The sequence below is a fragment of the Sciurus carolinensis genome, chromosome 17, assembly GCF_902686445.1.
Source record: "Sciurus carolinensis chromosome 17, mSciCar1.2, whole genome shotgun sequence".
NCBI classification, from domain to species: domain Eukaryota; kingdom Metazoa; phylum Chordata; class Mammalia; order Rodentia; family Sciuridae; genus Sciurus; species Sciurus carolinensis.
This window is the reverse complement of record NC_062229.1, coordinates 24,269,508-24,293,865: the sequence shown is the minus strand read 5'-3', so window position 1 is coordinate 24,293,865 and position 24,358 is coordinate 24,269,508. Positions and strand designations below refer to the sequence as shown.

The following is a 24,358-nucleotide window of genomic DNA, read 5'->3' as shown; positions in this document are numbered from 1 at the left end:
GGAGCGGGCCCTGCGGCGCCCCCTCGCGGCCGCGCCGACTGCCGGTGGCGGGAAACGGCCCCGCGCCCGCGAGGCGCAAGCGGCGGCGGCGTTGGCGGGCGAGGACCCAGCCAACCGGGTGTGGCTTCCTGGGTTTCCCTCGACCTCCCTCCCGCCACGACCGAGGGACAAGCACTAATGAGGTGGTCGTCCTCGATGGAGACCGCCGCCAAAGGTCGCGCTCCCGACGCCCCGCCCTGTCCGCGGGGGCAACGCGGACCAACAGCGCGGGCGACGCGGCGCACGTGCGTCCCGCCTCGCGCTGCGGTTCCGGCGTGCCTGGCCTGGCCCCTGGCCGCCCCTGCCCTGGGTTCCCGCGGAGACCCGCAACGGCCGCCCCCGCGGAGCTGCAGGCTGGGGTCGCCGGGCCCGCCGGCCCCCTCTGGTTTGCAGTAAGAGGTAGACGCCTTCACAGAAAGGCTGCACCGCACACTCTGGCCTCCGAGCTAGGTCGACGTGGCACCGCCACCCTGTCCCACGTCCCGTGTCCCCTGTCCACAAGGAAAGAGGGTCCGGGATCACAGGCCATTCGCAGATTGCAAATTAAAACCACGATAAGATAGCACTGCCCGCCTTTCAGATTGGCAAAACTGAGACATGGTAACAACCCCAAATACCGACGGGGATGCAGAGATACTTGGATCACTCGTACATTGTGATACAGATGTAAAGTATTACAGTCTGGGAAACCCATGGACGGTTTCTTGTAAAACAAAATATGCAATTATCGTACGATCCGGTGATTATATTCCTGGGTCTCTGTCGTGGAGAAATAAGGATTTATGCTCACACACACAAACGCACTAACCTGTACAAATGTTTGTGGTCTTTTCCCAATAGCCAACATCTGGAAACACCCCGTACTGGACTCCCTTGCCTCCCAAAGAGGTATGCATTCTAATCTCTGGAACCTGTGAATGTCACCTCACATGACCAACAGAATGTGGTTAAATTGAAACTCTTGAGATGGAAGAACTATCCAGGTAGGCCCACTGTAATCATAGGCAAGAGGATCAAAGTCAAAGAAAGAGGTGTAGTGCCAGAAGCAGAGGAGAAAGACCTATGAATTTGTTTCACTGCTGGCTTTGAAAATAGAAGGGGCCACAAGCTCACTTGAGTCTGTTCATGCTGAGGAAAAAAACTTTCACACATGATTAGCATATTCACAGGACATATATTCAGATTTCAGCACAGTAAAAGAGATAAAATCATTTTGGTACAGAGGTTTATAGGAATATTAACCTTTCTATTACTTTAGAATCAGAACCAGATAGGGTGCCTCTGTTATTTTTTGTTTTATTTCTTGAGTCAGTTTTTCCTCCTGACTATGCCGTCTAAAAATGCTCAGCCACGAACTGAGGATATAGCTCAGTTGGTAGAGTGCTTGCCTTGCATGCACAAGGCCCTGGGTGCAATCCCCAGCATCACCAAAAAAACAAAACAACAACAACAAAAAAAAAAAAAAAAACTCACCCATTAGAAGCAAGGCAAAATGTTAGTTTTTGCTTTTGCAGTCTTCCTCATGGTGAAGTTCTTCCATTAAGGCAGATTTGACCAATTGAGATGCTTAGCAATTCTCTGATTCAGTATTGTTAATTCAATATTTTGCGTTATTCAAAATAACACACAGGAATTTGTAGTTTATTCACACAGAATAACATGAGATGCTGTTTGATATGTAAAGACTGCAAAAAGTGACCATGATGCTTTATAGCTCATCCTATCAAGAGATGGAGTCAGGCGTCGAGGTTCTGACTCACACCTGTAATCCCAGTGACTTTGAAGACTGAGGGAAAAGGGTCACAAGTTCAGAGTCAGCCTCAGCAACTTAGTGAGGCCCTAAGCAACTTAGCAAGACCCTGTCTCAAAATTAAAAACAGAAAAGGACTGGGAATGTAACTCTGTGGTAAAGCACCCCTGGGTTCAAAGCCCAGTAATAAAAAAGAGAGAAAGTAGAGGGAGCAGAGTCAGGCTCTGATAGAAGCAGCCTTGTCACTTGGGCTGTATACCCTGGCAAGTCCCATGATGCTAAAGTTTGTTGTGGTGAATCAAATTGCTGCAAGGCTTTTCTGTTATGTCCCAACCCAGGTCCACAGTAATAGACCTCTGCCAGTTCTGGAGCAAGACGATACCATCTGCAGCAAAGAAACAGTACACTCTGAAAAGCAACTCGTGGCACACTATTGAATCCTCAAAGAAGTCATATGCCAGATCATAGGACATTAAGTGACTAAGAGACTAGTACTTCCTATCATAAGGTAGATATTTAGTCAGACTTGCCAAATCATAAATTCAATTGAACAAAACAGCCATCCATCATTCAATGGAGGTGATACATTTGGAGTTGGATCATGACAGTTCTTGAAAACAAAAGTAAGGGGCTGTGGTTGTGGCTCAGTGGTAGAGCGCTCACCTACCATGCATGAGGCACTGGCTTCAATTCTCAGCACTGCATATAAATAAATAAAATAAAGGTCCATTGACAACTAAAAAATATTTTTTTAAAAAAGTAAGTTACATGAAGATATGGGCTAGGCACTTCCGTCACCTATTTTGTTGCATTGAAATATACACATGTAGATATTTCTTACAAAATGATCCTTGTAAAAATTGTTAATTTTATTAAGTAATGTCCTTTAATCCACATCTATTCAATATGTCATGTGATGAACTAGTAAACAGGCATAAACACTTTGCTATTTACATTGGTATGATGTTGACTTAAGAAAATACATTGTGATGGAGTCTCAAGCTGAACTATCAGGGGACATCATTTTATCCAGAATATCATTTTTACTTAAAAGGAATGATTAATAATCAAACTGGTTATTTATATAATTTTTGGGGAGGTGGTGAGGATTGAACCCAGGGCCTTATCCTTGCTAGGTAAGCCCTGAGCTACATCCTCAGCCCCTTCAAACTGGGTATTTGATAGAAATTTTCTCAAAAATAAACAAGGTTAGAATCTGAAACTTTAAGAGAAATAATTGACAATATTTGTGGTCAATAATACAATTCAAGCTTTCAAGAGAAAATATGAATTTTGGAAAATTTGTATTTGCCACTGTGAACTCAACAAGTTTCCAACAATTAAAGACTTCTGACAGTAGTTGCCTGGGCTTCATGTCCCAGTTCGGGCACCAAGTGCCACGACCTGCACAGCCTTTATTCAGAAAACAGGATGAGGTGCTATGGGGGATGAAGAAAAGACAAACAGACAGACATAGAAAGAGCTGGGTCCAGGCAGGCACTAACCTCTGATGGAGGAGCAGTGACCCAGAGCTAGCTCAACATGTTCATCATATAGATTTCAACAAAAGGTTATTCGTGGGAAAGTTTCTGCAAAGCAGGCAGTCTGCAGGACACAGGACTGGTGAAACATTAGGGTTATCTCGTTATGCTCAGAATTCTCTATCCCCAAGAGCTGCTGCCTGAATTTAAGGTCCCAACTGATACAGCTCTGAGCCTTTGCAAGGAACCTCCTCTGGCCATTGTCATCATAGCAACTGGGCCATCTTGACCTGCACCTTTGCACAGGAAGTGCCCACCCCAATGCAGCCAGGAGGCAATCAGAGACCACATTTGAAATCATCACTCTCCACAAGTAGTGGTGGTAATATTAACAAGTGTGAATCCTTTTTATATTGTATAATGAAATGTCAAAATACAAAAAAATCTGCATAACTAAGTTAACTAATGTTTTCCAGTGATTCTACAAAGTAGGTAAAAGATCCATTCAGAATGGAAGATGGACAGATAGATTTCAATGTGATAAGTACAAAAAGGTTTGGTACAGCGTAAGTAATAAAAGATATCTATGGTTGGGGGCAGTGGTGCACACCTATAGTCCCAGCAGCTCAGGAGGCTGAGGCAGGAGGATCACGAGTTCAAAGTCAGCCTCAACAACTTGGCAAGGCTCTAAGCAACTCAGCGAGACTCTGTCTCTAAATAACAATATAAAAAAGGGCTGGGGTTGTGGTTCAGTGATTAAACCCCTTTGGGTTCAATCCCTGGTACCAAAAAAAAAAAAAGGCGGGGGATAGCTACAATTACTTTTAAAAGCTATTAAAACACTACTCTTCCCAGCTGTGTATCTATATGAGGCTGGGTTTTCTTCATATACTTCAACCAAAATAATAATTAAATGCAGAAGAGAATGCTATTCCAGCTGTCCTCTATTAAGCCTGACATTTGAGAAATTTGGAAAACTGTAAAACAATACCACTCTGCACACCAAGCTTTTCTTTTGGAAAAATAGTTTTGTGTTTTTTTTTTTTCATAAAAATTTCATTGTTGTTTGAGTGGATTTATTATTTTTATTTTTAAATAGGTAATAACATATTTCAATATGTTTTAATTTCTAATGCAGTAAATATAAAACCATAAACCAAACTCTAGGATTGTCAATAATTTTTGAGAGTATAAGACAATCCTGAGATCAAAAAGTTTGAGAACTTCTTTTCTGTTGTTGTTTTTTTTCCTCTCTTTACTATTTCATTGATTTTTCACTCCTTTCTTTATTTCCTTTCTCTGTTTTGTTTGGGAATAATTTTCTTTTTCTAGCTTTTTTAAGTGGAAGGTTGGATAATGAACTTAAAATCTTTTTTTTTTTCCAAATATGCCTTTAAAGTTATAAATTTCCATGTTGAGCACTGTGTTAGCTACATCCCACAAAATTTGATGTTATGATTTCTTTATAATTCAATTCAAAATATTTTCTAATTTCCCATGTGATTTCCTTTTGATTGAATGGTTATTTAGAAATATATTAATTTCCTTATATTTTGAGATACATCTGTTATTTCATTCCATTGTTATCAGAAAACACACTCAATGGTTTCAATCACTTTACCTTTATTAAGACATTTTATGGCTCAGGATATGATCTTTCTTGGTGAATGTTCCACACGAGTTTGAAAGGAACGTGTGTTCTGCAGTTGTTATATAGAACATTCTATATATGTCGATGAAATCAATTTCTAATAGTGCTGCTCAGGTCTTCAATATTCTTTCCCATTTTCTTTTGGTCTACTTATTCTACTAACGATTGAGACAGATGTGTTGAAATGTCCCATTGTGATTATGAATTTGTATCTTTTTGCCTTCGGTTCTTCGGAGATGTTAAAACTACATCATAAGGATTATGTCTTCTTGAAAAATTATTCCTTTTATAATTATGAAACATTCTTCTTTACCTATGGCTATATTCCTTTTCCTGAATTCTAATTTTAATATATACACTATAGCTTTCTTTTTATTTACAATGTGTAGGTTTTTCCTCTTATTTTTAACCTTGTCATGCTTTATACTTTAAGTGCATTCCTGTAGGTCACATAGAGTTGGGTCTTTCTTTTTGCAGTCTAAAAATCTGTCTCTGAATTGAACTATTCAGACCCTTTATACTTAATGTAATTATTGATACGGTTGAATTTAAGCCTACCATCTTGCCATTTGTTCTCTGATTGGTTTTATATTCCATCTTTTGTCTTTTCCTTCTGTATCTTGGATTAACTGTTAGAATTCCATTCATTCACCACCACTGGCTTGTTAGACACATCTCATTTTTTAGTGGCTGCTGTAGTGTTTTTAATATGATCTTTAATTTATCATAGTTTACCTTTAATATTACATCGCTTCAGTTATGATGTGATTTTAAAATCTTTTTAAAATAGAAAATCCTTAATGTTTTAATGAAGTTACCATTTCTGAACCACATCATTATTTTGCAATGCTCTAAATTTCCCTCTGGTATCATTTTACTTCAACCTGAAAATTTTCCTTTAATGTTACTTAAAATCTAAGAAGGGATTTGTTGAATTTTTGTTAATAAAAGTCTTATTTCACTTTCATTTTTGGAAAAAACTTTAATTTGATAATGAAATTCTGCATTGACTATTTTCCTTTCAATGATTGAAGATGATGCTTGACTATCTTCTGATTTGCACTACTTATGAAGTCTGTAATTATTTGACTTTCTAAATTTTTTTAGTTGTAGATGGACACCACACCTTTATTTATTTATTTTTATGTGGTGCTGAGGATCAAACCCAGTGCCTCACATGTGCGAGGCGAGCACATTACCACTGAGCCACAACCCCAGCCCATAATTATTTGACTTTTAATGTGTCCTTTTTCTAGTTACTTTTAACTCTTTTCACTGAGTTTTGGATAGTAACACAATGATTACCTTCTGTGGTGTGGTTTTCTTTGTGTTTAGCTTGCTTGGGATTAATAATACTTTTCGAATGCTTACTTTTAGCATTTATCAAATTTGTAAATTTTTCATTGTTTCTTCAACTTTGTTCTTTGGATTTTTGTTTGTTTTGCTCTCCTTGTCTTCTTCTTTCTTCTGAACTCTTAATTGTTCATGTGTCAGATCACTTCATATTGGCCTACAGATCAAATTACCAGACTAAATGATTTTGCCTGTCCTTCAGTATGGTTTCTATCCCTGTGCCTTCAATTTTACTAATATTTATTCTTCAATGTCTAATCTGTGGTTAAACCAATCCAATTAACTTTTCATTTCAGATGTTGTAGTTTTAGCTCTAACAATTCCATTTGGATCCTTTTCTTAAACTTCTCTCCTAATTATGTTCATTTTTTAAAAATTCTTGAGCAAATTTAGTGACAGGTATTTTTCAGTCTTTGTCTACTAATTTTATCATCTCTGTCATTCTGTTATCTGTTTCTACTTATTTTTCTGTTACAGGTCATAATTTTCTGCTTTTCCACATTTCTAAAAATATTTAATGAATGCTGAACACTGTAAATGTTACATAATTGACTATTTGAATTATATCACCATCTTTAAAATATGGTATACATCTAAGTTACTTGTAGTTCACCTCCATCCATTTGAGATTTGGGGGTTTTGGTTTTGGTTTTGCAATGCTGGGGATCAAACCCAGGGCTTCCCAGCATGCTAGAAAAGTCTTTTACCACTGAGCCACACCCCAGTCCCATCTGAGGCTATTTTTTAAGTTTGTTAGGATGAATCCAAAGCAGCTTTATCCTAGGGCTACCTATATTAAGGTTTTAGTTTTGCCAGATCTCTATTGATGGCCCAAGTACTCAGTGAGGGTCCTCTTCTCTGGTCAGATTAAACTTATATGTCTCCCAGGACCAGATGAGCACTGAGAATCATTCAGTTTATGACTCTCTGACATTGGCTTTGTCCAGTGTCCTGAAATCTCTCTCTCTCTTTCTCTCTCTCTCTCTCTCTCTCTCTCTCTCTCTCTCTCTCTCTCTCTGTGTGTGTGTGTGTGTGTGTGTGTGTCTCTCTATCCTATGCAGCAGGGAATGGCAAACATTCTCCACACAGAACCAGATAGTAAATATTTTAGGTTTGCTGGTCACACATGTTCTCAAACATATTCTTTTTGTTAAATAATCCTTTTTAAAATGTATAAGTATTTTTATTGTAGGCCTATACAAAAATAAGCTATGTCATGAATCATCCCCAAAACCAGTTTGCCAACCCTGCTCTACAGTATTCAGACCTGCCAACACCAGGTGCATTAGCCTTCTGGAACTCTAATCTCTGTCTCCTTAACTTAGTGACATCATTCAGTGCTATTTGGGTTTCCCTCCCTGTGCAATCTGAACATTGCCCCCATATAGGAAGCCAAAATCATTATAGGACTTACCTCACTTGTTTCCCTTCTTTCTGGGATCATAGTCCTAAACTGCCTATTATCCTGATGCCTAAAAATTTATTTTATTCTGTCTAGTTTTCTAATTGTTTATAGAAGGAAAGCAAATTCTATACTGGAAATTTCTTCATGACCCTACTACCATTTCCAGTTTAAAAAAAAATAGATACCATAATAATGCTTATACTGATTTCTACATCTCCTGGTGTCCTGAAAATGTTCACATTATCACTTTTTTGTTTGTTTGTTTAGAGAAATGGAGAAATGCCTAACTCAAAGACTGGAGTTAGCCCTAGTTTTAACAAATTCCTAATATAGTCTGGTGATGTAGCTAGAATCAGCATCTCCTTGGCAACTCCCTTTTCTTCTTCCCCCCATGCCCTGACACCCGCCTCTACCATCCTACTGTGGGCAGTCACTTAGAAATGTAGGGGAATGGGCTGGGGGATAGCTCAATTGGTGGACTGCTTGCCTTGCAAACACAAGGCCCTGGGTTCAATCCCCAGCACAGCAAAAAAAAAAAAAAAAAAAAAAAAAAAAAAAAATGTAGGGAAGCCAAGACAGTGAGGAGTTGGGCTTCCTTCTTTCTCATTACTCCTCTGACTACTCAAGACACAGGTGCTTGGTCGTCTGCAGCTCAATTCTACTTTGTAACTGGTAACCCGCAGAGAACTTGAATGTGCCTGAAAGGTAAAGGCAGATTTTGAAGCTCCTGCTGTTGACCTCTGGGAGACACCTGAAAGGCCACCAAGTGAAGATAGCACCTGCACCAAAGAAGTCATGAAGAACCAATGTGTGGTGAGGGTCAGTCCCTCAAAAGCATTAAGAAAGTTCTCAGTTGTTCTCCTAACTGGCCGACAATCTAAATGGAGAGGATCTGGCTTCTTTCTCTCAACATAATGTGTTTGAATTTCATCCATGTTATTGTGTATATCAGCAGTTTCTTTTTTTTTTCTTCATTTTTAAAAATGAGGAATAGAAGTTTATTCTGTTTTATTGTTGAGTAGTATTCCACTGTTTACCATTCAACTGTTGAAAGACATTGGAGTTGTTTCTAAGATTCTGGTTATTATGAATATTTATAGTTAAGTTTTTCAGTGGCTATCGTTGCCACCTTTTTCCAGTCTGTGGCTTTCATTCCCAGTTTCTTAACAGTGGCTTCCAAAGAGCAGATTTGAATTTTGGTGAAATCCAATACACACTTTTTTTTAACCTCATATTGTCCACACTTCTTGTGACCTACGTTAAGTTTCTGTGCCTCCCCAAGGGCCACAGATATTTTTCTTCTAAAAGTTTAATCAAGTCAGGTTTTACATTTAGTTCTACAATTCTTTTTTTATTTAATTTTTCTATACAATGCAAGGTAAGGTTCAAAGCCTATTTTTCTAGCACCTTCTTTTTTTTTTTTTTTTTTTTTGTGATACTGGTGATCATACCAGGGCCTCGCTGGCAAGTGCACTACCCCCAACCAGTAGCACTGTTTCTTTAAAAGATCATCCTTCCCCTCACTGAGTTACCTTAGGTTGAAATCCATTGGTCATATAAGTGTACCTATATCTGGTCTCCTTCTCCTGTGCCATTGATCTGTATGTCTGCTTTTATGCCAATACAACCCTGTCTTGATTGTTATATCTCTATAATAAGTCTTGAAATCCAGTAGTTCTTCATGTAGGTTATTTTAGGTCCTTTGATTTCCATTCTCATTTTAGAATCAGCTTGTCCATTTCTATTTAAAAAAAAAAACAACTCCAGCTTGAAAAACGTAAAGAAATTTGGAGGCATAACACCACCAAATTTCAACACTAACTTTAAAGCTACAGTGACTAGGACAGTGAAGAATTGGTATGAGAATATAAAAATGGGTTGGGAACTGAATAGAATCCAGAAATAGGTGATATTATATATTGTCAATTGGTAGTGAAAATAAAGGCACTTTGAACAAACATTAAAGACATGGAAGGGACTGGGGTTGTGGCTCATGGGTAGCATGCTCACCTAGCATGCATGAGGCCCTAGGTTCGATCCTCAGCACCACATAAAAATAAAATAAAAGTATTGTGTCCACCTATAACACCAAAAAATATATTTAAAAAAAAAGACATGGAAAAAGTATACCTGGATCCTCTTCTCATGACATAAACAAAAGTTAATCTGTTGATCAGAAACCTAAAGCTATAAGGCGTATAGGAGAAAAACAGAAGAAAAATCTTTGCTAATACCAATTAAGAAAGTGAACAGATCAGCTGGACGGGGTGGCTCATGCCCACAATCGCAGCAACTCAGGAGGCTGAGGCAGGAGGATCACAAGTTCAAAGCCAACCTCAGCAAGGTCCTAAGCAACCTAGTGAGACCCTGTCTTTCAATAAAATTAAAAAAAAAAAAAAGAAGGGCTGGGGATGTGGCTTCAATCCTTGGGAAAGAAAGAAGGAAGGAAGGGAGGGAGGGAAGGAAGGAAGAAAAGAAAGTGAACAAATTAGACTTAGGACTTTAATCTGAAGGATACTTATGAATCGACAATAAAAAGATAAACAACCCAATTAAAAATGGGCAAAAGACTTGAAAAGACACTTCACAAAAGAAGATATGAAAGTGATCAATGGCACATGAAAAGGTGCCCAATGTCATAAGTTACAGGGAAATGCAAATTAAAACCTCAGTGAGATAGTACTTCATCTTATTAAAATTGAGTAAATGAAAGTACTAAGGAGGATATGGATCAACTGGAGCTCTCATTTATTGCTGACAGGAGTATAAAATGGTACAACCAATTTGGGAAACTCTTTGGAAATTTCTAATCAAGTCAAACATGGATCCACTCTACGAACAAGTTCCACTGTCAGGTTTGTTCCCAGAAGAAGTGAAAACATATGTACACCAAAAGTCTAGTGCTAGAATGCTTATGAGCAGCTGATTCACAATAGCCACTAATTGCAGAGGATCCACAAGAGAATAAATAAGCTGGGGAAGATCCTTGGAATGGATTACTATTGTACCATAAAAAGGAATTAACAATGGTACGTGTAACATGGATGAACCTCGAAAACAAGAAGGTAAGAAGACAGATGCAAAAGAGCACTTACTCTTCGATTCCATTTGGGTGAGAGGCACAACATGGGAATCTAGTCTGATAATCATCAGAATAGTGGTTCTTTCTGGGAGGAGATGGCCAAAGGGCACATCCTGGAGCGATGACAATATTCTCTATCATGATCTAGCATGTATATGGTGGGGTATATATTTGTTAAAATTCAAAAGAAATGTACATTAATCTGTGCATTTTACTATGTACAAACTATACCTTGATAAAGAAAATAAATATATGGAAATACATTGTATTAATATGATCATTCATCAATATAAAATTTTTAACCTCATCAATTTTAAAAATTGAATGGATAAGGAAATGATGAAAATGGGGAAGTAGAAATAAAAAAGAATGGAGTCTAAATAATGACTGGAAAAATCTACATTCACGACAATCCAGAAATAAAGCTGTAGATGACCATCTGAATTAGTTGTAATGAGGTTTTTCTATGAGTAACTGAGACTCAAGAGGACAGTGACTTAATTAAAAGTGAAACTTATTTGGATAAAGGGCTGCAGCGTCAGCCCTACAAATTCCAGGAAGCCAACTTCCTTTTGGATTGCTGTCCCATACCCATAGCATGCTCTTCCTATCCCAAGATAGCTGCTCAAGCTGCAGGCACCGCGCATATAATCAAGCCAGAAAAGAAGGGATAATGAGGAGTCTGGCCTCCTTTCAAGAACATTCCCCAGAATTCACAACCAACACTTCTGTTTGCATGTACTTAGCCATAACTTGCACCCTGCCTAGATGTGAGGAAGATATAGAAATGTGACCATTGATCATCCATACACCCAGAAGGAAGGGAAGGAAAGATGTCAGAAGAGATGATTATCAGTCTCTACCCCAGTCCTTTCCTTTACTCACCTAAATATTCACAAGCACCTTCATTCTACATGCAAAACACAGGAATCTTCTCCCGAAGGAAGCAATTTCAAAGTTTTAAGAACAAAGAAGGAAATCCGAAGCCATAAATTGCTATCATATGAGGGAAACGAGCCAGCAGACACAATAAGTGCCCCAATCTATCACTTCTGTCCATCCCAGTCCTTTGTTTACCCTAGGACCTGACCAACCCTTCTAGGGGGCTCAAGACTTTACATATGGGGAAGGTGTAGAAATAGGCAGAGAACAGGTACAGTTCGGGATGTAGCTCCCTGATCTCTCTTATTTCTGATCTCTCCCTTCCTGCTTCCCAGATGCAACAACTAGCAAACCCCACTACGAAACTCCACGCGGAAGTGTTGATGGCTATGAACAGCACAGCAGCAGAACCCAACTGGCTAAAACCATCTGCCCAATGCACATGAGTGCAGCCAGGGGCCTCTGTGCATTAAAAGGAATCAACGATATCTTCTTAAATTCCATGTGAGAAACATTCTTTGCAGTGTCCCCACACCCCAGGCCAGTACAGAAGCAGGACGCACGCAGCACTCTTCAAACATTTATTCATTCACATCTGAAATCTCCACCCTCAAAACTGCCTCAACACAACTTGGGAGTGTCCCTGATGCGGCCACTAGGGCACTGAGGAGGAGGGGCCAGTCTGGGGTGCCCCATGAGGCCGTGGGCCACAGGCTACCCACTCGCAGATCCACACTGGGTATAGGGGAACCTGTGCTGGCTCCAGGCACCAAGCCAGATGCTAATGTCCCAGGCCTCACCCCTCTGCAGGGACCTGCCAGTGCCTCCCTCATTCCCCCTGGCAATCACCTCGCTAACCCGAGTGACACAGTCTCAGGGAGACTCTGAAACTAGGGCCAGGTTCAACACTTCTTTCACCATGATGACTTCTCTAAGGTGTCCCTGAGTCACCATGCTCCCAGCGGCAGGCCTGCTGGCCCTCTAGCTAGAATCAGGTCACCCATATTCCCAGCAGGTAGAACATGGCCCAGGCACAGGGGTGCCAAAGCAGGTGAGCAGAGCACCAGGCTGGCACACCTTGCAGGCCCCAGTCTTCCTGCCCTGCTCCATGTGGGTCTCCCTAGGGGCGATGGATCCCAACCAGAATTTGAAGAAAGGACATTGAGAAGGAAAGGGAGGGTGGAGGAGAGGTCTAGTGGGAGAGCCGCAAACAGGAGGGGAGTGGGCAGGGTGATCACCGCGTCACTAGGATGCCCACGGGCAGCATAAGACACGCCAGTAGAATGAGAAACATCACCGAATACAAAGGTACCGCCTGGTTCACGGTTGCCACCACCCACTTGCTGTAGAAGCTGAGATAAGTATAAACTCCAGGAAAGCCTTGGCGCGCACAGCCAACGCCCCAGCTCACGATCCCCACCTGGATCCACGTTTCATTAAATTCACAGGTCATGGGGCCCCCAGAGTCTCCCTGGAGAAAGAGAAAGAAACAAACTGCAGGAATGGAATTGAGGTCAGAGTAGGCGAGGGGCACTGCAAGGCGCTGGGGAGACAGACAGACAGGACTTCCTTGGTCACCACCCCACCCCGGCCCTGCCAAGGCCGGGCTTCTGTGAACATGAGAACTGTGTATGTGAATATGGACATTGAGAAGTTAACATTCTCTGAGGTTATTATGGCCATCTCCAAACCCCAGTGGTTGTCAAACATTTTTAATATCACCTCTGCATTGCAGCCCCCAAATCCTTATACTGACCTTGAAGTTTCTTTGAAGTGCTAGACCTACATAGCGAACTCCCTCTAGTCTGCTCTCACACATCCCACACATACTTCAACTCCAGCACAATCAGCAGTACGGTCCCAAACCTGCTCCACTCTGCTCAATGCCAGTCACCCAGGCCCCCTCCCAGTCCTGCCTGAGCCAGCCTAGAACCTGGCCCTGCACCCAGGCTGCACATGTCCACACACCCACTCACCTCTCTGGCCATATCTGCTACCCCATTGCTCCAGATGTGCAAATCATCCTTAGACTTAAGATCTGCCCCCAGACCTCTGGGCCACGGTACCTGCTGTGCCCTCTCCCTACATGAAGACGCAGGGCCTCTCAAGAAGTGACTGGTAGTGGGGACAGTGGAACAGGTTTGGGAAAAGACATGTGGACTTCTGCTTGAAGTAGAGGCTTTGGAAGGTTTCAGAGTCTTGAAGGTAGCAGAGCTGATGATGGATGGGATTGGATACGTGGGTTTGTAGCAGGGAGAAATCAGGCAGTAGGGGGAAGGACTTTGGCCCTCTCTGTGCACAGGTGAGAATCAAAATATTCAGGATTCTTGGAATTGCTTCTTTGTTCATTTCAACTATAAAGTTCTTTCCAAGAAATGGAAATACACATCTGCTAAGGCTAGGCCCAAATGTCCCCACTCCATGAATGCTACTTGGAGGAGAGGGAAGAACATTTGCCTGGGAGTCAGAGAGGTACTCCCAGGATGACCTTGAAGTAATGTCCTTGGATCTCCCCTTCTCCATGTGTATAGCTGTACATATGTGTCTGGGTTGCTGGGTCGTGATGTGGGTTACCTGGGATCATATGGGTTGGTGCTCACACCGGCAGGGTGAGTGCCACACAGGAGAGCTCAACTGGTGAAACACAATGGAACTTCACCCAGCCCACCTTCAGCACTCGAGTAGTGCCCAGGCAGCCAGGGCTGCTCCCTTTTGAAGGAACAGGCCAGACCATCTAAAGGGATCTAGGGGTCACTCCCTGTGAACCTCCTTAGTTCAATTAGGGGTGAATGGAGGAGGCAGCAAATAACTCAGGCCTGGCACCTGAGAATGAGGAAAGGGCCTGTGATCTCACCTGACAAGAATCCTTTCCTTTGTTGGTATCGCCACATATCATCCCTTGCAAGACCAGATCCCTTTTAGATGACAAGGCTGTCTGCATCTTCTCATTACATTCTTGGTAAAGGATAATTCGTTGGTCCACTTCCTGCAGAATCTCTGCTGAAGGTGTGTCCTCTAATGAAGAAGATATGCAGCATGTGAATCTGTGCAAGTCAACAGTAAGCCCTCCAGCACCCAGTATGTCTCAGGAAGACAGTGGGGCAGTTTGTATTATCCCCATTTGACACAGGATAGATCTGAGGCCCGGAGGGGACATAGGAAAGGACAGGGTAAGAGGCAAAAACCAAGACAGGAAAAGGAAGACTATTTCGGAAGAGGGAGAAGCAAGTCATTAGCAGCCTAAGAAATGACAACCAAGCATCTGTCACTCTGGGTATTGATAGTAATGGTGACAGGGTGTCCTTAGCATCAGTAAAGCAACTTCACATTTTAGAGCAGGATCACAGGCTCTCCAACAAGTAGTGCCTCAAAGGTATCAAATCCAGCTGTGGATAGGAGGCCATACAGCCTCAGATCCAGAACAGGGTCCTCAGCTCTGCATATGCTTCTAGAGAAAGGAATCTCCCTATCCTAAAAACAGCTACTCCCAATAAGAAGCAGCTCTAACTGGCAGACAGCTCATCACAAACTGAGCAGAAATCCTCTCTGGAAAGAACTCCATGCATCTGGCTCTCTCCTTGTTGAGCCAAAAAAAAAAAAAAAAATTTCCCCCAAACCAGCTTACCACGGTGCCCCCAAAATCTGCACAAGGAGACTTGGACTATATGCTTCATCTCTTGGCTGAGCAGCTCCCATTGCCAGGCAAAGTGACTTTCCTAAATCTCTTGGTCACCCAAGCCATTCAGGATCCATTATCTTGAATGCTCTAAAACTGCATTCCCTTTACCTCCCTGACTTTCCCTCTCTTTGGCCTTCCTTTCTGCTTCAAGGATAAGGCTGCCTCCCTTCCCTCCCCAGTTGGCTTCTGACCTGGAAGTCTTACCTCCTTCTTCTGTTTTGCCCCACCCAGTCACCCAGCACTTGGTCCCAGCTTGCACTTGGAAAGCCTCGGAAGGGACGCAGATAGGGTGGATGGTAGAGGTATAATTCACAGGGTAGAGGAGGTGAAGAAGGGCAATGTCATTTTTAACCGTTGCAGTTGTTTTGAACTTAGGATGGACAATGATGTTCCGGATGGGGATCACCAGACTTGTCTCTTGTTGATGGATACTGCTATCTCCCATCTTCACACTGTACCGCAAATGACTGTGGGAGAGAGAACATGCTCCTCACCCTGGTCAGCCTCCCTCCTGCCCCTCACACCCATTTTAGATGATTCCCAGCATGGCCCCAACCTCCCTCACCACTCTCCCCATCACCCCATCTCTAGCACCAAATCCCCTCATTTGGGGTCTCCCTCCAAATCGGCTTAACTACCTTTAGTAAGGAGAAGACAGTACAGAAACCCTCCCCTTTCCACCAAATGTGTTGTTTTGCCATTTTGCTGGGGCGGTGGGACAAGGGTGTCTGAGGAGAGCAGGGCCGCCTGCAGGACCCCGCCTCGCCACCTGCCCCTCACCGTGTTAAGATGCAGTGCGCAGCCGTCAGCACCCACTGCTCAGTGATGAGAGAGCCTCCGCATACGTGCTGCTTATTGATCCGCACGCTCACCTGCCAGGGCCACTTCCCTTCCTTGGCGTCAGAGCCTCCGATGATCTTCAGGATGCTCCGGCCACACACTACACCAGGACATGCAGGGAGAAGGACTGGAAGAGTCAGGCCCCGTGGCCCGCCAGGGAGGCCGCGCGCCCCGTGTCCCAGTGCGCCACAGCCAGCTCACCTGTGGCGTGCTCACCGGAGGTGAACGCCAGCAGATGCGGCAGCACCCCGATCCGGCCTGACATGGGAGCCAACGGGGTGGGTGTCGTCCGCACGGTCAAGGGGTCTGTCCGCACGGTCGAGGCGTCCGTTGGCGCCTCTGGCTCCTTGGCGGGCTCCTCCAGCAGGCTCGTCCCCAGGACCTCGCCGCCCGCAGGCCCCCAGGACGCCAGGGGTGCGGCGGACACCGGGGCCTCGCCGATCCGCAGCTGCAGGAGCAGGAGCCAGGCTAGCAGGCCCAGGGAGCCGCACCAGGACGCCATGGTGCGCCGGCCCTGCGGTGCCCCCTGGCGGCCGCGCCGGCTGCCGGTGGCGGGAAACGGCCCTGTGACCACGAGGCTCAGAGCTTTCTGGGTTTCCCTCGACCTCGCTCCGCTAGGACGGAGGGGCCAGCGCTGCTGGGGTGGCGGTCCTCGATGGAAGCCACCGCCTAGGGGTGCACTCCCAAGGTCCCGCCTGTTTTCTTGTACTGGACATGTGATCCCCAGGGAGGCAGTGTTAAAGTGCTGGAACCTTGAAGAGGTGGGACCTAGTGGGAGGTACTTAGTTCATTGGGGGTGCTTCTCTTGAAAAGGATTAGTGTAGTTCTCATGGGACCCCACCCCAGTTACTTCACACGAGAATGAATCATAAAAACCTGGCCCCTGAAGTCTCTCTGGCTTCCTGTGACTATGTGATTCCATCCTATTGCATATGTTCCCACCATGATGCAGTCTGCCGTGCTGTCATATAATAGCCAGAAGGCCCTCACCAGAGTTGAGTAGATACTAGCACTATGATCTTGAACCTCCAAATCTGTGAGATATTTTTTCCTTCATAAAGTACCCAGCCTCAGGTATTTTGTTATAGCAATAGAAAATGAACTAATACAGCAAATGAGAAGACAAAGAGATACCCATCCCCCTTCCTAGTGACCACTCAGAACAGGGGTTTCACTCCAATTGCAGCAGGCTGCCATCCCCCTATCCAGATAAAGTGCAATGAAACAAATACTCTGCCCAGAATGATAGGCAAGCTGAAAGGATAAGTGCTCTGCAGCTCTGCCTGAGATGACTGAATTTATTTGGAAGAGAGGATAGAGAAGTTCACACCTAAGGATATTGCTTAAAACAATAGAGGTCTTCTTGGTAAGCAATTGAGAATTAGTAGCTCTGTGATACTAACAGAAAAAAGTGAAATAGCAACCCAGCCATAAGCTTAACAAAGAAAGCCAGTGGAAGAAACCACCAAGTTTTCTCCTATGATCACACCTAGCTTTAAGGATCTAAAACACTGTGCATACACTAGACTGCACCAAATCAGGAACAGTAAGAGCAGAAAGTGGAGCATATTTAAATGCATTTCCCAAGCCATACAGAGATCTGCAAAAGGCAGAAACCTTCCTGATTCAATGGACTGAAGTACAACCTCTCACCAAAAAAGTTGCTCTGACCCAGAGGTGACTCCTAGTAAGCCAGGATTAAAAATAAAATCACACTCATCCCTAATGGACTGAAAGGCTGTGCACAAGCACAAGGCCATGTCTTCTCAGGAGCAAATTGACTGAACCTGTGGGAAAATAGTGAATTCCCTAAGCTGTAAAAGCAGAATTCATGCTGCACATGTCAATAGTGAAATAAAACTGACAAGGGACAAGCATCCACCAATGAGTGGTGTATGCTCACCTATGAATTAACCCTAGAATGCCAGGCTAAAACATAGAAAATAAGCAAGGGGAGGGGGTGGGTCTGAGCAGGAATATTAGAAGCTGAAAACTGACAGGAAAATAGATATCACAGAAATATCTCACCCGAGCAAATGACCGAACAAAGAAAACAACACAAGTCATCAGGGAGAAGGGCAGAAATCAGTGTCTGAATTGGCTACAATATATTACCTAAGATGCTTTCTTCTTCTTCTTCTTTTTTTTCCTAGTGCTGGGATTGAACCCAGGGCCTTATGCTTAATAGGTAAGCACTCTACCAGCTGAGCTATATCCCCAACCCTGATGCCTTCCTTTCTATTAAATATATATATAGGACAGGTTAAAAAAAAAAAAAAGGCAAGTTTGACCGATTCACAAGGGAAAAATTGCTGGTAAAGAATCTGTCTTTGAGGGGCTCAATATGTTGGACATAGTATATAAAGACTTCAAAACAGCTCTTTTAAGTACATTAAAAGAGCCGGGTGTGGTGGCCCACACTTGCAGCTTGGGAGGCTGAGGCAGGAGGATTCAAAGTTCAAAGCCAGCCTCAGCCACTTAGCAAGGCCCTAAGCAACTCAGGGAGACTCTGTCTCTAAATAAAATATAAAAAAGGGCTGGGGATTTGGCTCAATGGTTAAGCATCCCTGAATTCAATCCTTGGTACAAAAAAAAAAGTGTGTTAAAAGAATTAAATAAAAGTATATTTAGATGATTAATAGGAGGTATGATAACAAGAACCGCATCAAAGAATACATAAAAAATAGATTTTAAAAAGATCCAAATTAAAAACTTCTTAAAAAATCAAATGGATGCCAGGCACAGTGGCTCTTGCCTGTAATCCCAGCTACTCTGGAGGCTGAGGCAGGAGGATTGCAAATTCAAGGTTTGTCTCAGAAATTTAGCAAAACTCCATCTAAAGGAAGGAAAGAAGGTCATCAATCTGGGGGTGTAGCTCAGTGATAGAGCACTTGCCTAGCATGTGTGAGACCCTGGATTCAATCCCCAGTACTGGCAGGGGGGAAATGGTGGCCAGAAGGCAGTGGGACAACTTATTCAAAATGCTGAAAGAAAAAACTGTCAATTCTTAGTGTTCTACCCAGTAAAACTGTTTTCCATGATGAACATGGAATCACTACTACCAACTTTAGAAAAATACAAAGGATTGACAGAAAACATAATGGACAATTATACATCAATGAAATGGATAACCTGGATGGGATGGAAAAATTCCTAGAAACATATACTCTACCAAAATTGAATCTTAGAAAAAAAATAGAAAATCAATCTTGGTAGGTTGTATATGTCCAGGAATTTATCTGTTTCTTCCAGATCATTCCATTTGGGGGCATATAATTGTTCATAATAGTCTGGTAGGGATGTAAAATGGGACAGCAACTGTGGACAAGCGTGATGGCTGCTCAAGAAGTTAACCTAGATTTTCCATGTGACCCAGGAGTCCCACTTCAAGGCATGTGCTCATTAGAATTGAAAACAAGGATTCAAACAGATTCCGGACACCCGTGTTCATATCCCTAAAACCTGTGAGTATATTATCTTACATTGTAAAACAAACTTTGTGGGTGCGATTAAGGATATTACGATGGGGATAGCATACTAGATTATCTAACCACTCGAGCCCTACAAAATGGAGACTCTTTCCTGACTGGGCAGAAGGAGATGTGGCTAGAGAAGAAGGATCAGAGAGATGCAATGCTGCTGGCTTTGAAGGTGGAAGAAATGGAACCATGAGCTGAGGAATGCAGGTGACTCTAGAAACTGCAAAAAGCCAAGAAGCATTCTCCTTTGGACTGCCAAGCATGCCAACACCTTGATTTTAGCCCTCTAAGAATCTTTTTGGACTTGTGACCAAAAGAGCTGTAAGAGAATAACTGCGTTGTTTTAAGCCACTAAGCAGTAATTTTTTACTGACACAGTAGAAGACTAATGAACACTGTCATACTAAAAAAAGAAAATGCTGAAGCAATTAAAAGAATACAGTAGAGCAACCGGGCTTGAAATGGAATGATTTGGAAGGCACACAATTAAGTAAAAAATGCAAGGTATCAAACAATGTGCAAAGTGTGATACCATTTAGATAGGAGCCAAGTTCCTGCTATGCTCAGAGGTATGCATCTATACCCAGTGATTGGCAGGTGTCTTAGGTGGTTGCTGCCCAAGCAGAGATTCCTCCTTTGGCAAATACTTGCCTCCATTAGGTGCCCACAGGGTATCACAGATGCCACCCCATTGCCTAACTGTAGAGATACTCACCATTATCACATCCTAGGCCATAACCGTTGGGTCAGGAATAGCAGGTGACTCAGTGTCAGCTAGGAGATTCAGGAAAGATTTACCTGGACCTCAGAAGAGACTTCCTCATTCTTCTAGAGAAGCTTCTAGCAGAAATATCCCATCCCCCATTCTTCTGAGAGCAAATGGAAATAGGTGGGCTCACTGGGGTGGTGCAGATTTCTCTGCAAGCTCACAGGGGCCAGACTGACCACACTGATCCCCAGGAGGGTACAGCACAGAGGAGTGCAATAGCCATCCAGGGTTACCTGCCTGCCCCCTGGACATCCCGGGACAATCATCCACCAGTCTCCTTTACTCTCAGAGCCACCTGACAACAGCATTCTCTTCCTTGTAACAGAAGAGCTTCTGATGGACACGGGCATCCACTCCATTTCCCCCTGTTAGAGCCTGCATATGGCCCTCTTTGTCCCCACGCCCACATCAAGGCTTAGTCAGGGGCCTAAGCTCTGCCCCAGACCCCAGGGAAGCCTGCAAAGATAACACCGTGGAGATATCTCTCCTTAGACTCTTTTGAAAACAAACTATTTATTAAAGAAAAGAAGGAAAAAGGAGTGAAGAGAGGGAAAGGAAGAGAATCAGAAAGGGAAAGGAGTTGGGAGGGGCAGTTAGGAAAGAGGGAGGGGAAAAAAGAAGGGGAGGGACAAGAGGTAAGAGAAGGAGAGCAGGAGAAAGGAGGAGTGGGGAGGGAGCGAGGGAGGGGGGAGGAAGCCTAGGAAGAGAGAGTAGGGAGGCAAGGAGGGGGAGTAAACAGAGGGAAAGAAAGGAAGAAGCTGAGTTATTCTTGTTTGTTTTAATTAAAAAATTTTTTTCATACATGTATATAGGGTAATAATATCTCATTCTACCATTCTTCCCATCCCTGCCACCCAACCCTCCCTTTACTTCCCTCTGCATAATCCAAAATCCTTCATTCTTCCCTACCCACTCCCCTCTATGGATTAAACATCTGCTTATCAGAGAAAACATTTGGCCTTCGGTTTTGGGGGATTGACTTATTTCACTTAGCATGATATTCTCTAGTTCCATCCATCTACCTGCAAATGTCATTCTTCTATAAGGCTGAGTAATATTCCATTGTGTATATGTACCACATTTTTTTTATCCATTCATCTATTGAAGGGCATCTAGTTGGCTCCATAGTTTACCTATTGTGAATTGAGTTTCTATAAACATTGATGTGGCTGTGTCATTGTAGTATGCTGATTTTAAGTCCTTTGGGTATAAACTGAGGAGTGGGATAACTGGGTCACATGGTGGTTCCATCCCAAGTTTTCTGAGGAATCTCCATACTGCTTTCCACGGAGGTTGCACCAATCTGCAGTCCCACCCACAGTGTATGAGTGAACCTTTTTCCCCGCATCCTCGCCAACACTTATTGCTTGTATTTATTTTTTTTTTTAACAAAAGTTGATTCTTAAATTTACAACAGACTTCAACACAACACTTCATTCTACCTATTGGTGGCAAAAGATGTCACAGCAGGGGTCCTGATGTTTAAACAGGAATGGAATCAACGGTCACCGTCATTTCAGGCACAAGAAACAGCTTAAGTTTTGCCAGATTTCTTAATTCCACCTGTGACCAGGGGACCCTTCCCCACGGCCTTTGCTTTTAGCTCAAGTTTCTTCTGCTCCTCTTTTTGCTCTGTTTGAAAGCCTTATCTTCCTCATCCATCTCCTTGGCCTGCTTCTTAGGCTGTTGCAGGGGCTTCTTGCCACCTTCATGGCCAGACGTGGTGCCTATCGCCCCTACCCCAGACTTTGCTCTACAGTGTTCTTGATAAGCGCCATTCTGACTGGTGTGAGATGAAATCTTAGTTTTGATTTGCATTTCTCTAATTGCAAGAGATGAACATTTTTTCTTGTTTGTTGATCAGTTGTATTTGTTCTTCTGTGAAGTGTGTGTTCAGTTTCTTAACCCACTCATTGATGGGCTCATTGTTTTGGGGGTGTTAAGTATTTTTAGTTCTTTATGTATCCTGGAGATTAGAGCTCTATCCAAGGCGCATGTGGTAAAGATTTTCTCCCATTCTATAGGCTCTCTCTTCCCATTATTGTTTCCTTTGCTGAGAAGTTTTTTAGTTTGAATCCATCCCATTTATTGATTCTTGATTTTATTTCTTTCGCCTTGGGAGTCTTGTTGAGGAAATCAGGTGCTAAACTGACATGATGGAAATTTGGGCCTACTTTTTCTTCTTTAGGTGAAGGGTCTCTGTTCTAGTGCCTAAGTCTTTGATCCACTTTGAGTTGATTTTTGTGCAGGGTGAGAGATAGAGGTTTAATTTCATTTTGTTACACATGGATTTCCAGTTTTCCAGAAGCTGAGTTATATATGAGCAGGAAGACACAAAACACATCACTTACAGAAGGTACAACCTCCTTCTAAATCAAATGCAAGTGAACCACCCCAAAATTAAAAATTAATAAACTAAGAAGCCTGGGGAAAAGATCAGTGTACAAAATCAAACTTAATACTTGAAAGCAATAACAAATTAGAAAATAAAAAGAAATGAACACCCAGCAACCAACGTGATGAGACCTTGGGCCATCTAGCGGGGCTTCTCTGACCCTGACTACTCTCCTTGCTCGCAGGACTTCAGCCACACTGGCCTCCTTGATGGTCCTCACCAGTTCCTGCCTCCAGGCCTTAACACTGGCTGTTCTCTTTAGACACAGATATCCCTGCACTAATTTCCTCACCTTCTGGGTCTGTACCAGAATCCGCAAACTTTGTCTGTAAAAGGTCAGGTAGTAAATAGGCTTTGTGAGTCAAGAGACTCACAACTGTTTACGGAGGTACTTACATAACAAGAGAGAAGACAAATTTCCACAAAACTTTTACTGATGAGATTCAAAATATACTAAGAACTCAGTTTTTGTTGTTATTGCTGTTTCTATTGTTATTTAAATGCAAGTCTACAAAGAGAGAATGGAATTCTTTTAGGGAAGAGAATAGAATTCATTATTTTGTCTGCTTTGCTCTTTGCTGTATTCCCAGCACCTGGAACATGTCTGACACATAGAAGGCACTCAACAAATATCTGTTGGTTAAATGAATGAGTGGAGGAGTGAATGAATGAATGAACGGAATTGTTGTGGAGACACGGGTTTAATGCCTATAAGTGCTTAGACCATTGCCTGGCCCACACCTGTTAATCACCATAATTGTGGTTTTTACTGTCGGGAGTGACCCCAGGCATCTGGAAGGAAGAGGCACCCCAGAGTGCATAATCTTTCAACCACTGGCCTCCCTGCCTGTTGCCTCCATTACCTTCGACTCCTGGCTCCTGGTCTCCACCCTTCACACTGAACCCTGCGCTCCCCTCGGGCCGTCTCGGCTTTGTCCCTACTTCTGAATCAATTCTCACGGTCTCTCACTCCCCGCAGAACCTCAGCAGAGTCTCTCCCTTGACAGCCAAGATACCTCGGATCTGACTGCCTGTGTCGACTCTGCTCCATTCTGTCCCCAACCCCACTCCGTCGCTTGTACTAAGGACTCTAGACCGCGTCCCTCACACTCCCCAGCCTCTGGGTGCCCGCAGTCCCCACGCGGATCCCTCGCTGAGCACTGTTATTCTCCTGGGACACCCGGTTCTTGCTCCCTGCCCCCAACAGTGGACAAGTCCCTATCCCCTACCTCTCCCTCCCCGCCCTGTCCCTGAAGCCCGGGGCTGATCTCTGGCTCCTCGGCTCCCGGGAGCCCTCTTCTGCTGCTTCCTGGAAAGGTTTCTGGGGTCCGTGTACTTTGCTCACACCGGTCCCTCCCTGATCTGCACAACCGCCCCATCCCACAGTGCAGGGCATGAGAGAGAGAAGCGGCCTGCCAGGACCACAGGAGGCCGGGGCCGGACTTGAATCCAGAAGGCTGGGCGAGGAGCGGGGGCTCCCGGCGCAGGGTACGCGCAGCAGGCAGAGGGACCCAGTTTGGGACTAGTCCGCCGCTGAGTTGGAACTGGAAACC

The 24,358-nt window shown here is 43.5% G+C and overlaps 1 protein-coding gene and 1 pseudogene across 1 annotated transcript; both read right to left on the bottom strand.

Moving 5' to 3' along the window:
- Window positions 1-12,877: 12,877 nt before the first annotated feature.
- On the bottom strand, window positions 12,878-16,664 carry LOC124968236 (serine protease 42-like). The gene is made up of 5 exons (XM_047530530.1): window positions 16,364-16,664; window positions 16,103-16,262; window positions 15,527-15,789; window positions 14,498-14,658; window positions 12,878-13,114 (listed from the first exon to the last, which is right to left on the bottom strand). The coding sequence occupies exons 1-5, from the start codon at window positions 16,662-16,664 to the stop codon at window positions 12,878-12,880; spliced, it is 1,122 nt and encodes a 373-aa protein (XP_047386486.1).
- Window positions 16,665-21,944: 5,280 nt separating this feature from the next.
- On the bottom strand, window positions 21,945-23,856 carry LOC124968235 (translation machinery-associated protein 7-like; annotated as a pseudogene).
- Between the last annotated feature and the right edge of the window lie 502 nt (window positions 23,857-24,358).

Coding starts and splice junctions, on each gene's coding strand:
- LOC124968236 (XM_047530530.1), bottom strand. CDS start 16,664: ATGGCGTCCTGGTGCGGCTCCCTGGGCCTGCTAGCCTGGCTCCTGCTC. Junction 16,263..16,363: donor CTCCGGTGAGCACGCCACAG/GTGAGCTGGCTG, acceptor GTCCTGGTGTAG/TGTGTGGCCGGAGCATCCTG. Junction 13,115..14,497: donor AAGGAAAGGATTCTTGTCAG/GTGAGATCACAG, acceptor CTCTTTCTCCAG/GGAGACTCTGGGGGCCCCAT.